Source organism: Scatophagus argus, chromosome 17, assembly GCF_020382885.2.
Source record: "Scatophagus argus isolate fScaArg1 chromosome 17, fScaArg1.pri, whole genome shotgun sequence".
Lineage (NCBI taxonomy): Eukaryota > Metazoa > Chordata > Actinopteri > Scatophagidae > Scatophagus > Scatophagus argus.
The window spans coordinates 15,606,832-15,634,643 of record NC_058509.1 but is presented as its reverse complement, the minus strand read 5'-3'; the positions used below and the strand labels follow the sequence as shown (position 1 = coordinate 15,634,643).

General features: G+C 40.7%; 1 protein-coding gene across 1 annotated transcript; it reads left to right on the top strand.

The window, feature by feature from the left end:
• Positions 1–12,012: 12,012 nt before the first annotated feature.
• Positions 12,013–27,506, top strand: mfsd2ab (major facilitator superfamily domain containing 2ab). The gene is made up of 14 exons (XM_046418520.1): positions 12,013–12,273; positions 15,401–15,526; positions 16,498–16,622; positions 20,085–20,208; positions 20,691–20,769; positions 20,887–21,062; positions 21,227–21,317; positions 21,939–22,057; positions 22,628–22,711; positions 24,331–24,414; positions 24,590–24,702; positions 24,802–24,945; positions 25,359–25,535; positions 25,630–27,506. Exons 1-14 carry the CDS (start codon positions 12,184–12,186, stop codon positions 25,682–25,684), a joined length of 1,587 nt encoding a protein of 528 aa, XP_046274476.1. The 5' UTR covers positions 12,013–12,183; the 3' UTR covers positions 25,685–27,506.
• The last annotated feature ends 306 nt before the right edge of the window (positions 27,507–27,812 follow it).

Sequence of the window (27,812 nt, the reverse complement as noted above, 5' to 3'; positions counted from 1 at the left end):
TATCACCCCGGTGAACCTAATAAGCAGCCTTCTTAAACGAATACCATTTAATTACAGTCTATACACTGCCGCTCTGTATTTACATAATCCTCCATAGAGCGGTAGAAAGTAACTAAATACTCAGGTACTGTACTTAAACCTGCATTAACTGATTTTTAAGCTCAAAGTAGCTTATTTACACCTTGTGAATGTAAGTATTCTGTCCGCTGTTTATGGATCTCACAAACTCCTGAGGGAAATATCCGATTCTTTAGCTGCTAAATACTCCACAAGCTGAAGTCTTTGCTACACTACATTTTTTGATACATAATTACTTGGGAGATTGAGTCAGAATAAACACTCTGAAATTACAAGTTCATTTTACATTTAGATACAGCCCGCTGATGATACTTAATTCTTAAATAAAATTGGAATACATGACTTTTACTTGCAAATATGTGAGATTTCCACTGTAAATTAAGTAGTGTATCTAAATACCTCTTCTACCCTTGTCTCCCATGTGATCTCCAATACGAGCTTAAGGGTTTCCGAGTAAAGGAAAAGTTGAAAACTCAGTGACTGACATGATGACTTTTGTTCTCGGTTGCTTTCTGTTCACTTCCCTTTTTACTGACCACATGTAAATGTCAAGATTTTCAAAATAATTGTCAAGAGATAATGTACAAAATAAAACATAACAAAGCATGATACCCAAAGTGTGTATGTATATATTGTCGTATGTATTTTGCATACCATTACAATACTCCTAACACACACACACACACAGGGAGGGAGGGACGCCCTGAATGATACACACTGCCCCTATTGTAATGCTACTACCTTGGGGGGAAGGGATGAGGAGTTAAAGGTGGGGGTTGGAATGAAGACAGAAAAATGCAAATGTTTCTATAATCTTGGCCCATTGTATGTCTAAGAAACACATAAAGTAGGGAGCAGAGAGATGACAAAGAGGCAAAGGAGGGAAAGAAAGGAGCAGAAGTTTGGACCAGAAATGGTGACTTAATATGGTGACGGTGCTGTGCAAAGAGAGGGTGCACGTCGGGGCAGTGGGAGTGATCAGCCCCCAGGGACAGGCTCTGATGGTGGGCCGTGGTCTCTCAGGTGGCAGCCTCTTGCCTCTGGGCTCTGGATGGGCTTCCACATGTCAGCCGGTGACAGATGTGTGTCTCTCTCTCTGAAACAGCAATAATCCACCACTGATCAGCAGATGATACTGTAACAGAGGAGGAGGGGAGGTAATGGAGAAATACGAGAGGAGGGGGAAGGAGTGGAGTTCGTGGATATTCGGTTACTTTCCCTGAAAATGTGTGATGTAGGACTTTTTCTGTGTACTGCTCTTCTGGGTGTCTGTGCGCATGTTTGCACAGTAAATCCAACACAGTATATCTTTCCTCTCTCAGCTTACGCTCCACTCCTTGTTAGATACAGGGACCATGATGAGGTGATGATTACTGACCGTGAGCGCGTGTGTGTGCTTGTGTGTTCCAATCATGGTAGTAAATCTAACTACAGTCAGGCTGTTTTTATACTGCTGACCTCTGGGTGTATTTCTCCCATGCTGACGCTTTCTTCATCCACGGATGGGTGGGTGGGTGCTGTGATGGCATTTTTGCATGCTCATGTCTTTATGTGCATTTTTGCTTTTGTGTACACATGTTTGCAATTACAGTGTATGCGTTTATACATCCATGCGTGTTTATCTTTGTGTCCATCTGTGTGTCTTGTGGTCACATGTGCCTGTGTTTGATGTCCTCCAGGGCTGTTGATCCTCACATCAGTGAGTCTGTCAATCACTGTGATTAATCAGTTTTCTGCCCCTCCCTCCCTCATTCCAATTCAGCCCCCCTCTCCCACCCCCCACCCTTTCCTCCCAGCCCAAGCCCCCCTGTGATTAATCACTCAATCAATCGGACAGGTAGCTGTGACATCATCCAATACACCCCCCACCCCCACTTAAAGAGACACACCGAGAATCGGTGGTCATCTAAGTGAAGACAAAAGATCCATCGTGTCCCCAACAGTAATTGTATTTATATTAACTTCGTGATACAAGGATATGAGCAAGAATATAACTTTATTCCTAGCTTAGAGCTTAGAAGCTTAGAATCACAAGAATTTTGCAACCAAAAAATAAAAGAGAGAAGAGCTCTATCTATCTATCTATCTATCTATCTATCTATCTATCTATCTATCTATCTATCTATTGAGACTATAGACAAAAGTATTCAGTTTTGTTTAGGGGTTGGGCTCGGCCCCTCACTTCCGGTGAAGGGAAATCTTAATGCTTCAGCATACCAAGACATTTTGGACAATGCTATGCTTCCTACTTTGTGGCAACAGTTTGGTGAAGGCCCTTTTCTATTCCAGCATGACTGTGTCCCAGTGCACAAAGCAAAGTTCATAAAGACATGAGTTGGTATGGAAGAACTTGACTGGCCCACACAGAGCCCTGACCAAAACCCCATCCAACACCTTTGGGATGAACAGGAATGAGAATTGTGAGCCAGGCCTTTTGGTCTGACATCAGTCCCTGACCTAACAAATTCTCTACTGCATGAATGGGGAGAAATTTCCACAGAAACACAAAATATTGTGGATAGCCTTCTCAGAAGAGTGGAAGCTGTAAAGCTGCAAAGGTGTCTGTGTATTTAGAATGCAATTTCATAAAAGTTGGTGTAATGGTCAGGTGGCTCAATACATTTGTCCATATAGTGTGTCTGTCTATGTAGTGTAGTCTATCTATGGGTTGTGGCTTTCAGGGGGCACAGAGGTCAGACTCTTTGTGCATGGGGGACTTTGGTATAAATAAAATAAATAAAAAAGTGAACTCACACAATAACTTCTTACGGCTGGATGTATTTTTCATGTGTTTTACAAGATGTTAAATTTTACATAATAATATAAATATTCAGAATCCTGGTGGCAGCACCTTGCACGTCTTAAGCAAGAATATGTATCTATATCAGGTTTGCATATCTAGCATTGTACAAAGTAGCTGAAGTGAATCAGACTCATGCTTTAATAGTAGCAACAAACAGAATCTTACAACCTTGATGAGTTCCCATCATTCTCCAACCAAGTGTATTTCAGCATCAAAAGCACAACTTCAGTCCAAGGAGCAGGAAAAAGAGCACTTTTTGCAACCACCTTTGAAAAGTGGAGGAGTGCTTCTATTGTCACTGTGCATAAGAACTCCTTGTGGTGTTCATCTAAGCACTGTACACTCAGAGAGACAGGATGAACATTATAACTGACCAATACTCAATGCCCATTGCTCTTGTTTGTGTTAGAATTGCTTTGTGTGTAGTGTATAGGTCAGCCTCTGTGACACTGGACTGCCTGCTTGGTCACGTCATTCCACATATGAAAGAAAACATCCAATACGCACAAACACTACAGCTGGCAGCTTGTGCTCTGAAGGAGAAACATTTCCTGGAATAACTGTTTTACACATGAACGATCCCTACACTGCTCACCACGGCAGGAGCTTTGACTTGTACTGCTCCCTGCTGGGCATGTTGTTTTTCGGCACAGGGGATCAATTATCCCCCATCCCTTTGGCTAACATCCGAATGAGGTATCATTATGTTTCTTTAGTTCCACATCACAGCAAATTACTGTGTTGTTGCTTGTATTGCCTTCAGCAATTGGTTGCACACATTTCTTTAAACTGAGTTCAATATTTTTTTCCAGCTGTCCAATACAAAACACACATAACCTGTTTTCTGTTTTTCAGCTTGTATGTTATCTCGTTTTCTATTGCTGCTGGTCTCTGAGAGTTACCAAATATACTTTCATTGTATGCCTACAAAAAGTGGCTTATATATTCGTATTCCCTATACATGTAGGGAACACGGATGTCGAAATATACAACAGCAGCAGCTAACCTTTCATCTGCAGCCCTGTAAAGCAGTTAGTGCTGAGCCAAATCTTTCAACTCCCAAACTGCTCTTCATTTAGGACCTATGGAGGTACAAGTGAACATATATTTCTTAATTATTATTATACTACACCGTATAACTTCCAGCATGCCTTAATTTTGTAGTGTCTGGTAAAAATAATTTTATATGATGTAAAAACATCAAACAATATTATTGACACTGAATGTTCAATAGGATCATCCTATTATCTATCATTTTGTCTTCTACTAGTTTAATATATAAGAAAAGAAAAAAGAGAAGAAACAAAGGGCTCCCATCGTTCATCATACATACACATTATCAGCATTTATCATCTGTTGCCTCCAGCTGAATCATCTGACTATGTGGTAGTAAATTTCCTACCTTTTCTTCTTTTTTTTTTTACTGTTTTGAGTGGAAAATGTCAATTTAAGTCGAATTTACAGTAATGTATGATGTATGTTCAATGTTGAACATGTACATAAACAGGTGTAAAATGGACTGCAAACAAAGTTCCTACAATTTGAAAGATGTGATCATGGAACACATTTTGTGCCAAAGCAAAGAAAAGTTATTTGCAATTTCATTCCCCTCCATTAACCGACTGATGTGCCCTTGAGCAAGGAACTTAACCTCCAATTTGCTCCTCAGGCACCTGACAATGGCAGCCCACTGCTCCTGTGTGTTTCACTGCATGTTGCACGCTGTATGTGTGTGTGTGTGTTTCAATCAATGATGGGTTAAATGCAGATAACTAATTTCCCAGTTTGGGATTAATAAAGAAATATATATAAATAAAAATTAAAAAAATAAATTAAAATTAAATCCACATTGACTTCTGATGTGCTGACTGTAACATTTTGAAAAAGTAATCTTTAAACTGTAAAAATAAAATAAAATAGAATATATATTTACTGCTTGCTTGCCTGTGAAGCCCCTTCATCTCAGCAACAAAGAGACTGTAATAAAACCCAGTAGGTGGCAGCAAAGTTACAAAAATATAATGTCAGAGGAAAGGAGGAAAATACAAGGGGCAACGTCATCATTTACAGTCAGTGTACTGTATATTGTTCTGCAAGCTTTTACTAAGAGCTTCATGGAATTCATTGGAACTATTTCAGTCAGAAGAGTCGTATTTGAATGGGAAATTGTGTCCCTGGAGTCACTCCACATTAATAGAGCTGCTCCAGCCTTTCAAGCAAATCAAAAGGTAAAAGGTCGCAGCACTCATGAAGGTGTTCATTGTTGACACTTTACAATACAATTTTATAGACTTACATATTGTCCAACATCTGCCCTTTTGGTGAAATAAAACTTGTCCCACACTTCACCTCCTCTCTTTAGTGGAGTAAACCATAAAGAGCTATTAGAGGTCAGAGGGCAGGAAGCAATGACTGCAATATCTCCAGAGAGATAATTAAAAATAATGGATAACGATCCTAGATAATGGTTTACTCTTGGAGATAAGTAACTCGAGGGTGTGTTGATTGTTGAAATGTAACTGACTGCACTCATCTGAGATTTGTGCTTTACAAAACTACTTGAATGAACTTGTTACAAAACGTAAAAGAAAAGTCTATTTCCACAGATGAGCATGCACTGCCTGTGCTGTTTATTTAAAGCAACATAAACAGCACTACCTCTCTAAATACTGAGACGCTGTTCTGTATTGAGAGAAATGAGTGTGTATTGATAGATACTCTATAAATATTAGCATAAACATAGAAGCAGCAGCAGAAATGACGCACAAATCAGATCACAGAATCAATAGGCTGGCATTGAACTCATCAACTCCAATTTCCTTTGACTGCCCTTGTCTATTTTCTCCCAGGGGACACATGCCAGTGGGTGGGTGCACTTGACACACACTCAGTCACCGAGAAAGCGACACGCACGCTCACTCACACGTCACAGTTTCCATTCTAAACATAAATAAACCGTCCTAAGAGCATAACCATACACAGTCAGCTCTATGACTCTCCAGCTACTCCCGTCCACATGTTGTACAGCGTCACATGATGCGTGAGTCCCTCAATATTTTGACAGTGTTCTCTTCAGTAGCTGATACCAGCACATCTGCTGGATCACAACAAACAATCCAAGCTATTTATTGAACAACCAATAACAATAACAACACCAGATACTTATGAGAACATTTCACCTGAAACATTAGTTTCCCAATCAAAAGTAACAGTAACCTGAGGCAACATCCGGCTAAATCATTAGACAGTCACACCACAGTGACCTCTTACATGGCACTAAGCACATGATGATGATGAAAACATAACTGCATGGCATTACCAGTGAACTGAGCTCATTGTTAATGCGTGTGTGTGTGTGTGTGTGAAGAAGAAAAAGTTCAGTTTAGTTGCCTTGTTGCTTTGTATGCTAAAAATGAAGCTGTACACAACTGCTTAAATGTTTTTGAAAATGTTGATATATTTTGAATGCAAAAGTCATGATCTAAATCTAAAGTCCCCATCAACACAATCCAATAAGACTGGAACCTGCTATCATCCTCCAAATGACAGATCTATTAGTATGAAATTGCTAAAAACCTCCTTTAGTCAGGAATGTGCTATCATTTCTGATGGGCCTTCAGCCAAACAAATTCTTTTTCTATGGAGATCAGGTCAGACAAGTCGGGTGCAATAACTGGGAATAAATAACTGTTTATAGCTTTTATTTGTGTTGCTGATGTTTTCTTTCGGTTATGATCACTTTTACATTGAGCCTTTTTGTTTTATTTTATTTTCTTCATGTCAACATTGTCTTCTTTCTCACAAGTCTTCTGTTCTCGTTGTTTCCCCTCAGAGATGCATGAAATTCCCTGGAGTTTCTCTGATATCTGCATCGCCTCATCAAGATACCGTCTGCCGACACTCAGCCCTGTTGACATTAAAAACACATTTTGTGTTATGGATCTCTCTCATTGTGAGGTTTATATTATTACTGTATAGTTCTTTTCTTCTTTTCTTACCCACTTTAAGTACCTCGCTGTGCAGAGAACATCCTTGAAAAGATGTGAACTCTCAGATCACAACCCCCTGCTGTTGTGGGATGAGATTTTTCACCTTTCTTGTCTCTTTAACTTGACTATTAAGTTTCCGCTGAAGCTTTATGTTACTTGGACACTTTACATCCAGAGCTGCAACATTATATGTATGAATACATGGGCCCCTAGCTGTGAAAATTGCCTCATGCACAGGATTTAAGATCCTTTATATTCCCTACCCCAGTGACTTCAAGATACAAAAATTAAGTTCATTAATGTGACAAAATGATTATTTCTGGAAACTGAGGAACAAAGCAGTTTTAGTCAACTAGTATGCACGTCCCATATAGCATAACTTCCTGCATGAACTCACCTGAGGTCATCACAATCAGCAGATGTGAAAGCAGACAGACAGTAAACAACAGTCAATGTAAATATGGTGGCATCACCAGTGTGAGTTAAATGACATGATGTCAAAGAGGTCAGGTCACCCTGATAACGACAAGGTTCAATGTCTTTTCACTCCGAGCCACAGCGTCAAGTGATATGGACTTTGAAATAATTGCCTCAGTTTCCTCATTGTGTTGTGTTTGTCTGCTGCTGTGTATTTGCATCATGTGGGTTATGTGGGGTCATGGCACAGACAGAAGAGGAACAGGGAACAGCAGTGAGACAGAAAAAAGCATCCTTAACTGAAACACAACATGTTTGATCCTGCAGAGCACTGCAGTTGTAAATAACTTGATGGGGCACAGTCTTATCAACATTTAACTACATGTCTGTGAAATAAGTGCTATTCCACTTAATTTACTAATATGTGTGTTTAGGGTGGAAATTTCTTTTAAGCTTTGAAAGCAGTTTGTCCTTACCCCAACCAAGCAGTTTTGTCCCTAAACCTAACCTCAACCAACATAAATTTGAAAACTGAAATGTAAAGAAACATCAACTTTCAGCATATCATTGATTTTGCTGTTGCATAAAACTCATTCCTTTGGTGTGTGATGTAAGAAGCTACTTTAAATCAGAAGGTTCTGATCAACTCAGAAATGTGTTATGACCTGTTGTGGAAATTTTCCTCCTGCTGGTGAAGAATATAAATACAAATACACGTGAACAAATGGTATCTGGGTGAGAAGACAGTGAGTGAGGTGTTAATTCAGAGGAGGAAGTCATGACAGTTTCAAAGAGATTAAAATTGCCACTACAGACCACTCCAAATTTAGTGATGCATCTTTCTGCTGAAAAAACACTGAGAGAAATGAACATCAGCAAAATTTATATACCAAAATGTTTCAGTCAGCCAGTTCCTGTACTTTTGCTGAACATGAAGAATGGACGAGTATGCATTAATGGAAACTATTTGCACTCTCTGTTTGTTTCAGAAACAGCAGCATAGTGACATTTGCTCAATCAGCTTCAGAACCAACAAAGGTATTAATGTTTGGGTGTGGAAAGTGAATGAAAACAGCTTCTGATGCAAGTCACAACAGGTGCAGCTGTGATCACAGCCACAAAACCTGTGAAGTCAGATCTGTCTTACCAAGCTGGCAGAGGGCCACAGATATCATGTAGATCACATTTCATAGCTCAGAGGTATCTCAGTAAAAGCATGAATGCATCTTTTTATTTGTTTAGTCTTTTAAATGAATTGAAAAATAAATCCTCACATAGATCACAAATGCTGTCAGCTGGGTCAAACTTACCTGACAGAGTGACCCACAGAGGGAACAGCTGCTACCCATTTAATACAATGTCTTCTCCGAAACTTACTTCATGGGGAAAATACCTGACACAACAAGGCACATGACAGCATAACAGTCCCCTACAACTCCCCCTCCCCGAATGTGTGTATTCAATGTGTGTGTGTGTGTGTGTGTGTGTGTGTGTGTGTGTGTGTGTTGTATTTCCCTCCAACTGAGTTTCCACCCCACCTGCTTACTGCTGTGCATACCCAGCTGCCTGACTGACATGACGCACACAGAGTTTGACCTATTGGACGGTCTCTGCATTCACTGCATTGCAGACTTTCACACACACTGTGTTTGGTAACAAATACAGCCAGTCATGAAGCTGTACTCACACACACACACACAACAAATATATCCAGTCATACACAGTACAGTCGTGTGATGTCTATCAACAAGTAGCGAGACTTGAACAGCAGATGTCATTTCATAGCAGAGGTGGTACAAAGTACTCACATGTGCACTCAAACTAACATACACACACATCCAAAGTCCAGAAAAGCCTAAATGATTAAATCTAAGTATTGTAAAAATATCCATATAATTTTTGTTTATAAGTTCAGCATGGTAGAAGAACTTTGCACTAAATGTGACCATTTACAATGTACTTATGTAATAAAACTAGACGGAGCTTTTCTTTTTACATCTAAATACTTCAAGTTAACATTCTGAGCTCTTGCACACTGCCTGACTAGGCCCTGCTGTGCCCATGCCTGGATCAAGCTTTTCCAGTGTGACTCTGTCCTCCCTTGCACTCACTTTCCAACATGATATTCACAACACCACATGCCAAGTCACCAGACCGAAGCATTATTGCAGCTAATTTAAATATCTCTTCCGAGTTTAACACAGGGTCACAGCAGCTCCTTTGGGGATGCACATCTAACCATTTCTGGCTCTTTCTGTGGCTAAGCCAAAAGAAATGGGACAGGTAAGGTGATCCGTGAGAAAGTACCTTGTTGCATTAGGGTTAGGTCTCTCAGGGCACTGAGTGCCGTGTACGGTCTTTATCTTGCTGCAATAAAAAAAAGCATGGGACCTGGTTTTCAATCTGTCAGGACAAGCCCTCCTTGGTTTAGGTGAGCTTTAGGAAGAACAGCATATTCATTGTGTGTATTTACTAACAAGCAATACGATACCTCTTCCCGGCTAAGATGTTCAAATAAGTTCTTAAATGGTAGGAATTGAGCGAAAATGACGTGACAGTAACAGGAGAAGGGTAGATGGTGAAATAAAGCACTGCCACACACACTGCCACAAGCAAAGAAGAGTCATAAAATCACTGAACTGACTCATCTGTGTTGGTTAGACAACAATATTTATTAAAGTTAGCTAACATCAGATACGATGTAGACGTTTCACTAATATTAGTCCATCGCTCTTCATTTATTTGTACAAACTATGTTGTGAGACTGACTTGTACAAAATATCAGCTTCCCTAATCTGTTTCTTCCTTTCTTTTGTCCTCCTGGATAAGCACATCAGTCTCTGTCTGTCAGTCTTGTAATATGACCATCAGGTCTAAAAACTTGTGTCGTCCTGTTCAAAATTTGTCTCACATACAGTCATTACTTTTATTGGCAGATAATGAGATTACAGCATGCACACAACACTTTGCAACAGACCAATAAATCTTTGCTCCAGCTGTATTACAACAGATCCTTTCATTTTACTGAAATGAGATCAAAGGTGAGCAACTGTCACATGAGGGGACATTTTTTAATTATTGATTTTGTTTTAGACAGCATTTTGATGCCAACGAAGTATTTGTGTATTCCTTGCAGAGAACAAATGGAAAGACACACTCTCTATTCCGCAGTATTAGCGTCACCTAAATTTACCAACACAACTTCCATCAGGCCATAGCGTCTTATCTAATCTGCAGTATGTTGACACACATTGATCTGTCCCTACCATTACAAACTCACACTACACTACGTGTGCATATGGTCTAAACTTGACTGCACAGCTGGCAAGGTCATGGTTCAACTATTGGAAGTTTAATAATTCAGCTGGGAGGGGACCTCTTTGATTGATGATTCAGAGATAAATGTGCATTATCTGTGTATATTTAGATAGATATACTTTATTGACCCCATGCCGGGAAATTACAGTATTTAAGCTAGAGGAGGTGGCAGGTGGGTGTGCTCACACCTGAGGCATGTTTCACTATGTGAGAGGGTGGAAAAGGCCATATGACTGCATGTCCTTAAGTAAACATCGCACATATCTATATGTTTACTACTGGATACACTGATGCGTATTCAGACTCACCTCAAGAAGCTGTGTGTGTATACTGCATATGTGTACTGTAAGTTTAATGACATGTATGCTCAGCTAAAATAGGAATTTATATACGCACAGCCTCATTCCAGAGCAGAACAAATAAAGACCTCAGTCAGTGAGTTTGACTCAGGCGGTGAACTGGCATCACCCAGCAAACCGCAATGAGAAATGTTGTTGTATGTTCTACCACACATGAGTTATCTTGTGCATGCTTCCATCCAGCAGTGGAGCTAAATACGTATCCGTATTAAATGAAGTTAAAACGGTCACTTTAAGCATCCTCGGGGAAAGTGGTCACTTCGAGCTGACAGGAGTATGCAGGACTTGTTAGGGCTGAAATAAAGCATGACTGAGCAGAGAAAGCAGGTCACACACACGCACACCAAATGAATAAATAAATACAAGTATAGAAGGATTATAATAAGTGGAAAATGAAACATACATACTACAACTAACAAAACATTTATATTACTGAAAATATCTGTGTGAAAAGTAACAGCTGAATAGCCAAAGGACAAAACTGCAGAAATACTGAGGTCATGAGATGGAGCTGCCTTGGCGCACACCACACGGGTTCACATTTTTTTTTTCTTCTCAGTTAATTTTTAACTTGTGATTTCTGCATGTTTTATTTCACCACCTCAAAGTCTAAAATGCTGTTATTCTTTTAGTGGTACAAAGGTAATGGTCACATTCTGAACTTAAAAACAAAAAACAAAATCAACCTTAATTAACCTCCATATGTAAATTTGCAGGGAAGTGACTTGGGTGTCCTTAAACGGAAGCGGCAGTCCAATGGTAATACTGGAGCAGTAAGCTATGTATTTGAATATAAAGAGGCCTACGAAGCGTGTGACACTTTCAGTGACGGCGAAGCCATAACCGCCTCTCTATTTCTGACCGTCTAAAACGCACAGACACTGATAGCAGAGCTCAACGTTTATACTCGGACTGTCTTAAGAAATCTCTTCAATGAGAGATCTTATCTTTCCACGGTGGCGGATGCTCCGGGTAAGCGTGACCGGCTGTTCCCTCTGAGGGGCGGGGTCAAAAGTGGCGTGAATGGCACGTTGGAAGGGGCGGGGACCTCTCAAAATTACTACGTCCACCCTCTGTGCCACCGCGTCGCCACACGTTTCGAATAGTTTGTAAACCACGACGGGAAGATTGGACGTGTTTCTTCTAGACTCAAGACGTGTTCCAATTGTTTTACATTTTTCGTATCAACTTCAGACAAAGAAAAAACAGCTATTCTGCTATGGCAAAAGGAGAAGGAGGTGAGCAGTACTCCAACGCCAGTTTATTGAATAAACCGGGCAGCGCGGATAGCATCAAGCTCGCCAGGAAGGTGAGTTCATCAGTGAAATTCATCAATTCAAAATGGTCGTTTAGAGTCAGTTTCTTATCTAACTCAGTGCACCTGATAACACAAGGAGGAAAACGCTGCTTTAGACGGGAATTCATCTTGAACATTTGTGGATGTGTCTTGAATATTTGAATGAATGGAGGAAACCGACATATTTCCATTTCAGGGAGCGAGTCTGTCATGTACGTTAACGTAAGCTGTGTGCGAGTTTCTCGTTGTGATATTTCTAGGTGGGTGTTGACCGAAACATGTCTTATTGGCGACTCAAATTGTTAAATGAATGTAAGTGTAAGTGATATAATGATCAACCTAAGCAAATATAACTAATTTCAGTCAAAACTAACGTTGCTTTCAGCTCGTTTCCTCCTGTGATCTTCATCACGAGACATTCTTAAAATCGTTTAAATCAGATAAATCAAGGTTTCCGACGGTGTTAGGCACGGCTAAATACAGCAGGTTTTAGGCAGAATTTGTGTTTGTAAACTGTAATTATAGTGGTTTTCAGTGCACTCATTAGTCCAGCCAGATAAAGCTAAATTTAAACCATTAAAATGGTAACTAGTCGTCTTTCTTAACGACTGCAATTTACATATCATCATGTTCGTTTTATATTGGTTAGCCAGTCAGATTAGCCATACATGCTGGAATTTCTCATTTGCATGATGGATTCTACAATTATTTGAAATTTTATTAACTTAAAATTCCAGTGCCGTTTAATCAAATAGGAAATGTGAGTTTCAAAACCCGCTTAAGGGTGTTGTCGACTAATGTCAAAATCAGGAATTCAGGCTGCGTTTTTCACATGAATTTATTTGGATTTCAAATGCCAAATGTGTGTTTCAGTGCTGCGTTCAGGGACTCATCTGAACCCCACCCTCCACCCCCACAGCTGAGAAAAAGGACTCTAGTTCTCTGTTGGAATCTGCGGAAATGATCTAAATATCGAAACAAATTATTTATTGGTACACACCTTTTTTGTTTTTTTATTAATTGTAGTCGCAAAATGGGGAGCAGGAAAATTGCATCAGCATGGTGTAGTACTGAATTGTTATGTCGCAGCATGTCAGCATATCATCACTTTTCACTGTTATTTTTTTCTGTGATGCTTCCACTCGAAACTCTCCACAGTTGTTGTAGAAAATCCCCCCGTTAAGTAGGTTTTTCGAGTGCATTTTGTGGGTAATTCCCATATTTTTGGTAGCAATGAATGCAGCAGGAGGAACCCAGCAAGGCGACGTGTCAAACATCGAGGAGGCTGGCAGAGCTCAATTTCATTAAGAGCTCAAATAATTTCACATTTGTGTTTCTAATTCCAAGATTAATACAAAATATTTTACTACCTTTTGAATATCTGAAAACATGATTAGGTAATTTTACCCAAGAAAGTTTTAAGTCTGCAGTGGTAGCATATCATTACTGGTAGCACTGATAACAGAAGTAGTTTCCTTTGAGATAGTAAAAGGTTGCTAGATGTCAGGTTCACAGAACACTGTTGGATCTCCACATTAAATACTCTTTGTGTCAAGCAGGCTAAAGACATCAACAAGCACATTCCTCCTATACTGTAACTGATTTAGTTAGCGTGGTAAGGAGTGCGAAGAGAGTGACACTAATACGCTGTCATACGCTTTCCTGAAGTACTTGCATGACACAGTCGCTGCAAAGTCATGAAACTGGAAAGAGTAAAAATGTGTCTGATCTTATGTGCGCAGAAAGAACGGGTGAAGAATTACGTACAGTGAACAAGAGAAAAATGTTTTGGTTATAGAGCTTCATCAGGCGTGGACAGTTTTTCAGTGGCCACTCTGTGTTGTTTAGTTATTATGGTTTGAGGGGTAATCACACGGTGGGGTCAAGTTTGATATTTGTTCTACTATGGAGACATAACTAGGTTGTCCCAGGTGCTGTTATGGCGTTCATTGTGTTCTTTCACTGAAGTCTAAACAACTGCTTCTATATTTCAATGGCCCTGGTTTCTCATTTCAGCTAAAAAGTGTTTTGTCGCCTAAACAAAACTGGGTTGGGTGTATCAACAACACAGAGGCTGGTTCATGCAGTTGTAGTCACAGTGATGTTTTGTGTTGTGATTAAGGATGAGGCAGTGTCAGTTTTCCTCTCATGCATACTGTATACCCACATGCTGAAATGTGTGTGCAGTGCAAAGGTTACTTGTTATCTTTTATTTGGGACAAGTACAATAGCCTCTTTCTCATTCAAAACCCATAATAAAAAATATCTTTAACCAGCTGAAAAGAGGGCAAATAAGTCAAGGACTAAACAACAGCCTTTGATTGGCCAGGGAGGAGGGTGTGTTTTCATGCCTCTGTGGGTGTAGCGGTTAAACTGGCAGACATTTTTTTGGTTTTCAAGCCAGTTCAGCCTGCTGCCAAGCTGTTATCACACTGGCATTTGGTGTGAGTGACACCATGATGTTGTCATGCTCTGGCACTAATGTGGAGAGATTTGTGTCACTATTGGAGGATCTGTCTGCAGAGAAAATTATTACATCAACTGTGGAGAAAATAGAGAAGAATGAACTCTTGTCAGAAAACCAAGGGCTTCTTGTTGCCCAGTGAACAAGTTCCTGAACTCTGCCAAAAATGCTATACGATGATTAGCTTTTTGCCAGCTGAACCCTCTGTGATTAACACCATGGTGATTAAGGATTTAGGCCACATTCCTTATGAGGCGCTGAAAAATGTGTTGTTGTCTGAACCAAACTAGTGAAAATTAGGCCGAAAATTAAAGGAATCACAACTGGAAGTTTCCAGTTTATAAGCCTGGGTGATATAACTATATGCTGCTGTGTTGCATTCACCTGTAAGGATTAAGGACTTGGGGCTGTGGACACCTGAAAAGCTTCACAGATAGCTGTAAATACTTTGCCTTAAGGATGCTTTCTCCAAAAGTTGGTAAATGTTGACTGATGTTGAACATGATGTTACTTGACATACATTATCTTCTCAGTAGATAGACAGATCTCCTGTCTGCTATGTTTTCTACACTTGTGTAAAATTCTGTAATTCTGGTTCTACTTTTAGTGTTAATGTAGCTGATAATTTTACATGATTAACTGTTTTTTCCCTTTTCATTGCCGTTTTTTCCCCAGCATGAGCATAGGAAGAGGTTGTCAATCTGTAACAAGATATGCTATGCCATCGGTGGAGCACCCTACCAGATCACAGGATGTGCCCTGGGATTTTTCTTGCAGATCTATCTACTGGATGTAGCTCAGGTGAGTTGGTTGGTCTCAGACCTGTCCTTACATTTAATGCAATTTCCCAAATACAACTACCCTGGTGGCCTTTAAGGACCATCTCACTGGGCATGGAAGCATAATTGTACACCCACTACTGTCCTTCTGTGTCCTACCACAGTGTGTGTGGTGGCATTTACAGACTTGAGGACAAGGAGTTGTACATGATCCTTAGTGTGCCCTTAAATCACCTCTCTCATGAGGGCACACCCGGGATATTGTGACCACCAAGGCTCACAAACAAAGGGGGCGATTATCCTGGAAAAATGAAGAGGTGGAAAAAGTTTTTTTTGTTGTTTCCATTAGTGACTCCACAGTGGGGGTGCGCTGTATTGAAAAGCTTACAAGGCCTTGTTCTGAAAAAATGTTGAGGCGGGGAACAGTAGTTGCACAGTAAGGAGGGGCTCGCTTTAATGGGCTGTGACACTAATTTGAAGGTTAAGGCCAAAACAGCGTGTGAGTCAAGTGCTTCCCAAGGGTTTAGCTTTGTCTTGCTACCAAGGTTGTTGATTAATACTCAATTGGCTCACACAGCATGGCACAGATTGTACTGTCAGGAGTGGAGCCTGACTTCCAGTCAGACTTGTCTCCTCTGCACAGTGCTTGATAAACAGTAGACAGGCCAAACTGCCAAATTGCACTTTCACTATTTGACGTGATTCTTGCTAAGTGCTGCCTTTTGACTATCTACTTAAAACAAGCTGATAACTGCTCACTGGGAAGTCATGTTTCAAAGCTGCTGGCTGCCTCATCAAATGGCTCAACAGTTTAACTATAAAACCACCAGCATGTATAATTTGTTTGCTTGACATTTATCCATTCAGTGTGGATTGAGTACAGGTGTACATGTACAAAAACAAGATTGAATGTATGTGTGTTTTAAGCACAAAGAAGTGACCCATTGTATTGACAGCCAGTTATACTATTGCTTGTCTCTTCTCTTTTTGCAGCTGGATCCCTTCTATGCCTCCATCATCCTGTTTGTGGGCCGAGCATGGGATGCTATCACAGACCCCACAGTGGGCTTTCTCGTCTCCCGAAGCCCATGGACACGTATTGGACGCATGATGCCCTGGTAGGTTTAACTGCTAGTGAGCTACAGTCTGATACGGTTTAACTTAATGAGAAGTAGTGCTACGTTTTTCGAGCTTTTTAGTAGATCTGGGTGATTTTTCTTGAGAGCAGCCTCCTCCTCCAGCTGATGGAAATGTCTAATGGGCAGCTGCCGTCATCCCTCGATGAGTCAGAGCCATCAGTGGAAGTTTTTACAGTGTGCATATGTCGATGTTTTGGGGGCAGTTCGGGGACCGTGTCTGAATTCTCCAGGGGGTGGGGTGGCGGTGGTGTTATGATGATGCAATAACTGCTGCAGCACATTCACTGCCAAAAAGCGTCCATGTGCCCACTCACGATAACACACACACACACACACACACACACACTGCTATGCATGCAGTGCAGGCCATGAAGGAATTTAAACGGTGTACGGTGGTCCAGGCCAGACCGCGGAAGCCATAATGCAAAGGCGCTCAGCCTCTAACTAAACAAATAGAGGGGAGTCCTGCAGGCACTAGTCTTGCACATTTCCCACAGCATGGCCTTTGGTATGGCCTTGACAAATATAACTCCTGCCTGCTACTGAGCCTGCTTCTTTCAGCAAGCATGCAAACTGTTTTTCAGACAGAATTTCCCTGAGAGGTTTGAGATGCTTGATTCTTTGTATGCTCATTTTCCTCTGTTTGATGCTTCTGTTTGTACATCAAGATATTTTTTGAATTAGACATGCAAGACACCGTAAGAGTGATCCAGCTGAAAGGTGATGAAGCGAGAGAACGGCACTTTGACAGGATACATGTCTCAGGGGGTCTAAGCAGCACACATAATGAGAACCACAGGGAGATGTAGGGCGGAGGGTTTACACCAACTTATTTACTCCCCTGTCTGATTTAAAGATATAATCTCCCTAGATGCTGGTGAAATGGGTATACCTTGTGAAGGAGGGGGAGACAATTGGGAGATAAAGCCAGTCATCTGTGTTTTGTTAATATTCTCTTGGGTTTACACCTGCATAATTAATTTAGAATACTAAGGATTCACTGTTTGACTGTTGATTAGGATTAGAGGTGACAGAAAAGTATTCCTTTGATAATCAAATCAGGCTATGACAGTTGCAGATGTGCAAAACATATTGAAATCACATCTTGTTGTGCATGATGGAGGTTTTATTAGCAAATCATCCCTTTGAAAACTGCTACAAGGGATTGGAAAAATAATGATAGACTTTACAACACGGGGGCAATTTCATTCAGATAATTATTCATAAAAGTTATTAATATGCACAGTAGTTGCCGTGAACATTACTTTGAGATTTCTTCATGTATCTTCTTAAAAATTGATCATTTGATGCATATTTCTGGTTAATTAAAAGTATGCTGTTTGTAATGTGCATAACATTCTGTTGTATTAAGCAAAGCTGAACTAATGTTCAAGGGTAAAGTTAGTATATCAATGCAATTTTCAGCATACACCAAGATGCTGATGTTTGTTCTTAAAAGTGGGTCATGCCTGGTGCTGCTTGTGCAAAGCGAGATGCATCTTGACCATGTAATTGTCAGAGATGGGGTGTGGACAGAGGGCGTAGGAGTAAGGGAAGATGGGGAAATGACATGGCATGTTCAGTCACATCACGGTCACTTCAGTCGTAAAAAATCTGAGGAGACGAGTGCGGTTGCCTAAGAGCATGGCGGAAGTGGCAGCCAGGCTGCTGTATCTTTAGGAAGTGGAGGAGGTGCTCATGACAGGCTGTCCTCTCATTGGTCCAGCCCACACCACACCACACAGATCAGCCAATAGCATCTCAGAAAAGGGCCCAGAAGGATTTTTAAGGACTGGCTGAAGAATCCAGGAGGTTACTCCAGTTCAAGTTACGGAGCAGAGCCAGAATGAGCTGAACTTATGCTGCAGGGCTGCTGTAGCAGTCACAAGTGACAGACTACAGGTTTTGTGCTATTCCCTGAACACATATTTAAATTAATTTTTTCGGACAGTGACTGTTGCCCATTCGGAGTTCATATTTCTGTTTCAAAAGACACTGGCTGTCTCTCTTGCCTGATACTTCAAATTGAGTCAAGTAAGCTGAAGGCTAAGATGTGGGTGTTTTCCAGACCATTAAGTTACTTTATCACATAAATATGTGGGGGGGGGCTCATGTCATGGAGCCAAGGCCTCAAAGCCAGAGTCTTGGTTTCTTTTTTATCATTTATTACAGCTGTTCACCCACACAACCCAAAAGAAAGATGTTACATATTGCTGTATAAAACAGGTTCTCACAGCTGGTAGGCACTAGACTATATGCTGTCACAGGCTGTCTTGCTGAGATAAAATGAGCTCTCTCAAGTCAGCATGGCTATTTGGGAGGACATTTAAATTTGATTCCAGGAGGGGGTGGGAGTCTTGCCTGTACTTATATGGCCTACAGAATCACTGCAGCTCTGCAAGCAAGCATTAGCACTGACGAAAATGAAATTTAAGTAAAGGCATTTTCATGTATGGACACACAAAGTCAAAATTACCCTCCCTGTTTTAATAGGTGTTAGTCTGACTTGGCACAGAGGAAATAAGCCTTAACAGAATGCATTCCTCAATGCCCTCTATAGAGAAAACACCTGCTTTAACTTGCACACCACTCCCTACACTCCCACATTAACTCTGTCAAGCACATATTGTTCGTCTGAGTTTAGTTCAACACAGTAGATCAGGGGTGAGTCACCTGTAAAGCTGTTGAAATGCACTTTGACTGGATGTTAGTTAGCTGCTGCCACGGCGAGAAATTGCTTCATTTTATTCACGCATGTGATATATCACCTGCTCACAGTTGTATGTGATGTGATTATGATATCATGTCCTGTTTGGATGAATCAACCTGATCTAAAAGGGATTAACTGTTCCGGTAGAGACTAGATGGTCAATCGGGATGCCCAGGCTGATAATGATGAAAATTAGAAAAGAGACTAATGGAATTCTATTTCTTAGGATTTTTCTTTTCCTGTTAAAATGATGCATTGTGTAAATTACTGGAAGCTTGACAGACGAGGAGGAGGAGGAGTACAGGATGGCACAGATGTGTTTACAAAAACAAGTATAACATGTTCTTATTATCTTATCTTATTTGAACGTATGCGCACACATGTACACTTGCCTCATCACAGCATTTTTACATAACAGAATATTATCGAAGTGTCCAAAACCACAGATAACCATCAAATTGAGCCATACTTGAAGCTCGACCCGTTTGACAAACACAATGAACACTGTGTCTCCATTAATGAGAGTCAGCGTGAAGAGAAGTTGGCACAAATGGAATGAAAGCCTTCAATGGCCTTCAATTTGTTATGTAATGACTGGCCCCTCTCTTCATGAAGACTTGTAGTTGTTTACACAGTGAGAGTGTTTCACGCTCGGGTAGGATCACGTTTTCATCCACTGATGTTGTTGTTGTTGTCTTTCCCCTACCCTCCTGTCTTTTGTGCATCTGAAGGATTGTGCTCTCAACCCCTGTGGCTGTGCTTTCCTATTTCCTCATATGGTACGTTCCTCCCTTTGAGAACGGCAAAGTCATCTGGTACCTTTTCTTCTACTGCATCTTCCAGACCCTTCAGACTGTGAGTACCACACTCATGCACGCACACACTCCATGTGACTACTCTGTTGCCCACTATCGGGAAACCAAGCATTTGCATGACCCTGTATTGCACACGAGATTGTTTACCATTTAGACCCCCTCAATGACTTCATATTAGTGGTTTTATTAGTGTAAAAACAATAATTTCTTGGCGGAGAGCACAGATTTTCCTGAAGTCACTGCTAGTTGGCTGGTAACTGTTTTTCTTTTTTTTGCACAGCTTAAATGGATGAAATGTAGTATAATATTAACTGGTGAGCCTTGGTGTTATTGGTCAGAGCCAGAATTAACTTTCCTCCTCCCTCCTTTATCTAGTGCTAAGCTAAGCTAACCAGCCTCAATGGGAAGAAGCAAATTTCTCAGTGAACAATTACTTTCACTCGACTGTTCCTTTTTTTCATGCACAAATTGAAGAGCTGCATTCATTTTTCTCACCTTGTTCCTTTTTTGTCTTCAAATCAGTGCTTCCATGTGCCGTACTCTGCCCTCACCATGTTCATCAGCTCAGAGCAGAAAGAAAGAGATTCAGCCACTGCATACAGTGAGTGTCATAACCAGCATAAATTAATTGTTATCTAGATTAATCTCCTGACAGAAAAGAAAAGAGTAGAGTGTCTTCTCACCAATGACCAAACAACTCATGTTTCCCTCTGATCAGGGATGACGGTGGAGGTTCTGGGCACTCTTCTTGGTACAGCCATTCAGGGACAGATTGTGGGTATGGCGAATGCTCCGTGTCTTCCAGGACCCCGTGACCTCGCGGTAGAGCTGAGCAACTCCTCAATGTCTGTCGGACTCAATGACTCAGAGCCTGTTATTTCCCTGGAGCACACGGTAAACAGATGCACTCATTAGTCATATGTTTGATAGTAAACAATGACAACAACTTTATTGCTGTACTGTTGTAGAAAACGAATCAGTGAAAAAGCCAAAGTAGAAATTGTTAAACCAATGGCGTTTGCTAAACGCTGTCCATTTCCTCACTTATTGCTTTTTAGAAAGCCGCCTACATGATTGCTTCTGGAATCATCAGCCTAATCTATATCCTCTGCGCTGTTGTTCTCTTCTTCGGTGTGAGAGAACAAAAAGGTAAGACATCATTCGTTCAATCCAACTGGCTCCATCCTTCAGATTATTAGCAATTCCTTTAATAACCTCATTTAGTCTTGCATTCAAAGCCAAAGTGAGTGAGAGTAAAAGCTTTAAAAATGAGAACTAAATCAGAGACACTTTTGTTGATTATCACATTGTTGAGCCAAGCCTTTGAAACTGTATTATATACAACAGGAAAGTGTGAGTTTTTAGTTAAGTGGACCCGAGTCCATGGATTTTGTCACTATTGGACTTAAAACTGAAAACATCATTTTCTGGGTTTCAACTTCCTGATTGGATGCACACAAACACTTTGATGTGACTGAGTTGTATCGACATTTCCTCTCTAGGCCAATGGGAATGTGCAGTTCTAGCTGTGTGCTGTGGTGTGACTCTGCCCTGACAGGCTGTGTGAAAGCACGACAGACTTTGGGGTTAAATTAGAAACCTTGTAACCAGCGACTGGGCTAATAGAAATCCAATAAAGGACGAGCCTGAAAGGCCGCTCCTAATGTGAAATGAACGGAGAGAGGGACAGTAGTAATAAAAGAGCTGAAAATGTATTCAGTTGGGTCTAATTTTTTGCACATTTGCTCTTTTTTTCCTGCTTCCTTCCAGAGTCTTGCCATCCCAGGTCTGAGCCCATGTCTTTCTTCCAGGGGATTAAGCTGGTGATGGGGCATGGACCGTATGCCAAACTGGTCATGGTTTTCCTCTTTACCTCCCTAGCTTTCATGGTGCGTATAGCTAACACTGTGCTATATATCCTGTATGCAGGTCACATCACTTACAAATCTTTGGGTTGATGCATGTTGCACGGGAGTAGAGTCAGACAAGCTGGAAGAAGTCATGATCTTTATTCTTATGCTGCTTCTAATGTTGAGTTCACTTACAGTTTATCCTTCACATGCCCAAGTCTATGCTCAAACACACAAAACATATATAGTTTTTTATGATGCTGTTGTGTTATTATTAGAGATTGGTTTTGGTTTTAATAATTTAATTAACTGAAGTTGCTATGTTTCTGTAGCTTAGCTGAGCTACATTTCCACAAGGGGGGTGGTTTCAGTGTAATGAAGCTTCATTTAATATATATTTTCTGATAGCAGAGCCTCACTGTACTTTCTGAGTATCTTACCCAACACCTCTGATTTCATCTGGCTCATGTTAAATGTTGGGAGCCTCTGGTTGGGTTTGTGCTCCCAGCCAGAGTTTGCTTGGCGCCTGCATGATTGGCCCGAGGCGTATGTGTTTGTGTGTTTATGCAGGAGAATTTGACTGAGTGAGTCTCTGTGCTTTTCCCGTAGCTCTTGGAGGGAAACTTTGCCCTGTTCTGCAGCTACACACTGGGCTTCAGAAACGATTTCCAGAATATTCTGCTGGTCATCATGGTGAGTACACACCTCACGCACATAGAGGTGGCATCCCGCACACAGATAGGTGCACTGTTCCCATAGCAATGACCACATTTCCCTCAGTCTATGAAACTTTGAGCAGCCCATTTGTGTGGGATAAGTTAAGCCATTAGTTCTAGAGGGCAGACAAAAGCTTCCCTCCCAGGGCAAACACATAAATTGTCTTCAATTACAAGGCTGGTCTGTACTTGGTTAGAAAGCATTGACTCCTGGCTGCCCATTTCTGTGATGTGTGTCTACTCTGACTGAATGCCATCCCATTCCCACAGACAGTAAAGGAGCCACGTTTTATTATCCTTTCATTCATCTCCCTTGAAGCCTCCTCAAGAAAAGGTCCTTATATCAAAGAGTCACCTCCGATTCTGAATTAATCCCTAGATGTGCCTTCTGTATCACGCACAACACAGCTGTACAGGTTGAGAAAGTACGGGTTAGTAAGGTTGAAAAGATTACACACTTTGATCCTTTACTTCATGGAAAGGATTATGGAACCCAAAGCTGGTGACCTTTTGTTAAAGTACATTTATTTAGTGAAATTACTTTATAGGGACTTTCACCTCCTCATGAAGTTACCTGATCCTAATCCCCACCTATAATTAGATGAGATGCCAGAAGAATCCTGGAAGCACAGATCTTATTAGAACAGGGATAAGTCAAAACTAACAGGAATTATATAAGGACTTACAGATCAGACTGGGTGTCATTTAATGGTACTGAAACCGTAAAAGTCAAATGTAATGAAACACTGTGTGAGGGCAGCAGGGAGTTAAATGATTGTAAGACATGAGATTTACTGAGGAGATAAAGCCATATAATTGACAATTTTATTTGATTCGATGAAAAGGCTGATAAAGCTCACAGTGCAGACGCTGATGACTAAGCAATTAAGTTCACAGAGTGGTGGCTCTGAAGATGAAGTTCAGACACACAGCGGATGCCACACAAAACTAAAGATGCAGGTGGGAAGGAAATGAAATAACGTCACAGTGAGAAACCACATCAAACAGCTCTTGAAACCACAGACCAAAATTATTGTAACACACATGACGGAATACAGACAGAAATGATGTCTGTCAGCGTTTTGCTTATATCATGAGAAAAGGCAGGAAACTATCATTGCTCTGCAGTTTTGTGTTATCTTTACTTAAGTCAAACATGCAGGGGTCAGGGGCCAAACTGATCTGGAGGCCTCCGCCCCCCACCCCCTCTGTAGAGTCGTAGGATGACCCCTGTGGAAGTTTGTATCACTGAGTTCAGATTTTGTTTTGGGAAGAGCTGTAGAAACCATATTGTCTTCCAACGTCACTGTTGTGTTTGGCAGGTATGAGGGGTCAGATGTGCTCCTCTCTGCATCACCACACAGATGTCGTCAAAGCCACAAACACAGGACTGAAGCATTCTGAGAATGCACCTAATGTCCTATATGTTTACCGTTATGTAATGTCACACAGATGGTCCTCTTTTATTGCTCCTGCAAAGTCATATTAACTGGAAATAAACAGCCTTTTGTGGAATTGGTGCTCCCGTGGGTTTTGTGTGTCAAAACGAAACCATACAGCTGGTTAACCACACTTTGAATGTTTTCCCCTCCTCAGCTCTCCGCTACTCTGGCCATCCCCTTCTGGCAATGGTTTTTGACTCGCTTTGGGAAAAAGACTGCTGTTTATACTGGCACCTTGGTAAGGCTCACAATCCCATCCAACCTTTCCATCCAAACTTTGAAATCACACGAAGCCTGTAAGAACGACAGGAATGAAGTCGTTCAAGGAGTTGTAGGAAAACATCCCTGAGGAGACGTGTTTTGAGATGTAAATCGTGTGTTTTAGTGGTGTAATGTGTTTCTCTCCTCTCCAGTCTGTGGTTCCCTTCATAATCCTGGTGGTGTGTCTGAAGAGTAACCTGTATGTCACCTACGTTGTCTCCTTTGCTGCCGGAGTTGGAGTGGCTGCTGCCTTCCTGCTGCCTTGGTAAGTCCCCTGCTGGCTCTTCTTTTTTTTTCTTAGCAGGAATACGTCTAAAAGTATATACATGTATAACCAATCATAACACCAACTCGTGTTTTTCAGGTCTATGCTGCCTGATGTTGTTGACGATTTCCAAGTGCGTAACCCTGAGTCCACTGGCCACGAAGCTCTCTTCTACTCCTTCTATGTCTTCTTCACCAAGTTTGCCTCTGGAGTCTCCCTTGGCATTTCCACTCTCAGTTTAGAGTAAGTATTCACTTAAAATCCCACATAGCCAATATTGTGAGTAATTCCAGGAATTTTTGTAGGTATTTGGTTCAGTTTTTATCCAAAGGACTGGGATGTGATTAAGAAAAAAAGTGTAAATGAGGCTAAGCCAAATCTCTCAGTACCCAAAATCCCACATCAAAGCAAGGAATTCCTTTTGCTTTCATTAGATTAGGTACAGTAAGTCTGTAGTGTAGCATCACATGAGTGACTGTACGGCAGAGTGTTTGACCAGTCTTTGATCAGTGATTTGGTGCCTTCACATCAGTCTTGGCTTTACTAAAGAATGTATAAATATAGTAGATGTTTGCCTCAACATAAATGCTCTGCGATGCACAAATATGTGAAGTACTTCTGGTGTGAGTTTCAAAATTGTGTTTTGTCTTTTTCAGTTTCGCAGGTTACATCACTCGAGGATGCTCTCAACCAGATGAAGTAGACTTAACCTTGAAACTGCTGGTTTCCGCTGCCCCAGTTGCTCTCATCATAATCGGCCTGAGCATACTCTACACTTATCCAATCAATGAGGAGCGGAGGCAAGGCAACCGCAAACTGCTCCAAGAACAGCGGTAAGGCTGTGGTTTGAAATGTTTTACACTCGTGTGCCAGTGAAGCAGAACTCCAACTGAAGACCCTTTGCTGTCTCTTTTTTGTCTCTCACAGGATAAATGAGGCAGATTCCGAGACGGACTCAACAGAACTGGCCAACATGGTCTAGTACATTTTAGAGACTTACCAACCAATCGGGTATTTTGCACTGGGTGGGACCAACAGACTTGAGCCTGTCGGACCATACGGACACTGCCTTGTCCCATCACGCTGCTGCTGTTCCACGTCTACAACACTTGATGACAGAACAGTTCCCCGTGGCGTGAAATTTACTCCTCTCTTTTGTTCAGTCACATCTCAAACGCCTTACTTTTTCTAGAACATACTACATTTGAGTAATGCACACAAAAAAAACATCTTTTTTTTATTTTTAATTTGCACAGAACCATATGAGAACATGTTTCATTACTGCTGCCATTATCGGTGCTACTTGCCGGAGTTTTTGTCCTTATATGTTACACATCGAACATTAATGACCTTGAGCACTGTGCTGCAAACAAACCGATGGTTCTGACTGAACATTATGAGAAACTTGCACAAAGGGTGATGACGCCTTAATTTCAACCCCGTTTTGGGGTTAAATTCAAAACTGAAAAACTGACACTTGTGTCAGTCACTTGCTCTTGAGTCATTGACTTGGTGTTTATTTTGAACATGTTTAAATGTATTTTGTAATTTTAGAATTAATCCTCATAGTTTACCTAAAACAGTCAGCCAGTTTGTTTCCATCTTATTCCCATCCAAATTTTTTTTTTCCCTTACCTTAATAATGTGATGTTGGGACTAGCAGCTGAACAATAATGGTTGTGCACTAAAGGGCTCCTTCTAGTTCCCCACCAATATCCTTAGACCACTACAACAATAAAAGCATTTAATTCACATAAATAACTGCAGTGTTTATCCAGCACTCTTATAACCTCACACTCTATATAGGACAGCTTGTGAAGACATGAAATGCTTCTGTCCTCTAAATGTGGTCATTTCCATGACTACAGCTGGTACTAATTTAGCGACATCATTATTTAAATATTTTTTGGTTTTGTTTTTGATTTTACTGTTTTTGAATTCATGCTTCCCTGGAAAGTTGTGTGTCTTGCAGTAGTTAAATCTATTTAATGCCTGTAAGGTTCCAACTGACTTGGAAGTTTCGAAATGAAGAAAATGAGAAGGATGTCAAATTTAAAACCATTCACATGCCTTTTAATGCATGTTGCCATTGCTACTGTCTTTGCTCCTTGTGCATTCAAAAAGGGAAGCACTTGAGTATGGGAGGGGGAAGAGGATTGGAAGAGTTTAAGTGAACTTCTTGTTTCCCTCAAGTGTTTTTTTTTTTTTCCTTTTTTTGTATATATGTTTATTGAAAAAACAACCATGATGCTATGTGATCATCTCAGTCCCTGTCATCAACGTGTGGATTGACATGTTTCATATCCATTGATATGGAAATGTGTACATACAGTGTCATATGTTATACATAGTGTTACATCTTCGACATGTTGTTTCAGACAACTGTTTTGCCTATGTGAAAATTGTCAAATGTCATTCATTTAATTACTTCTTTCCTCCTTAGAGGTTCCTTATATACTGTACTTTTGTCATGCAATTTCTCAACACAAAGTCTGTAATTATTTAATGTCCTGTAAATGTCTTCCGGCCTTGTTTTGTCAGTGCTTTGTCTTTTATGGATCTATCGATGAACTTCCCTCATAACTTTTGAGGCTGCATCCAAATGTGTGAGCTTTAATCCTACAAGGACACACAGAAGCCTTGTGCTCATGCCTCCTTTGCATATGTATATATTGTATGTAAACCTGTAAATATCTTTGATATTTGTGGCTGCAAGTGAAATGAACTGATGTGTTGTAGTTATTTAAGAAAAGAAATGTTGAGATTAAAAAGATATTGTTAATAAATACTAATTGATAAGTGTACTGTGAAAGAATTGTCAACCTTTTTTCACCAACATATCTCAACTTTCATATAACACAAGTCTGAACTAATTTAAACAAGAACAAATGTGAGGATCAGATTTTTAATGTCTTCTAATGTCACAAGAGGATCATGTGGGAAATTAGCTGTAACCAAACACCTGCTGAAAAGATAACAGTATTTTAGTACGTACAAAACATCTGAAACTGTCCTCAAATGCACCTGGAGCAGGTTCTGAGAACAACAACAATTACTAAGTGAGCTGGTATAAGAAGCACAGTGATATTAAAAAGACTTAAAAATGGGCT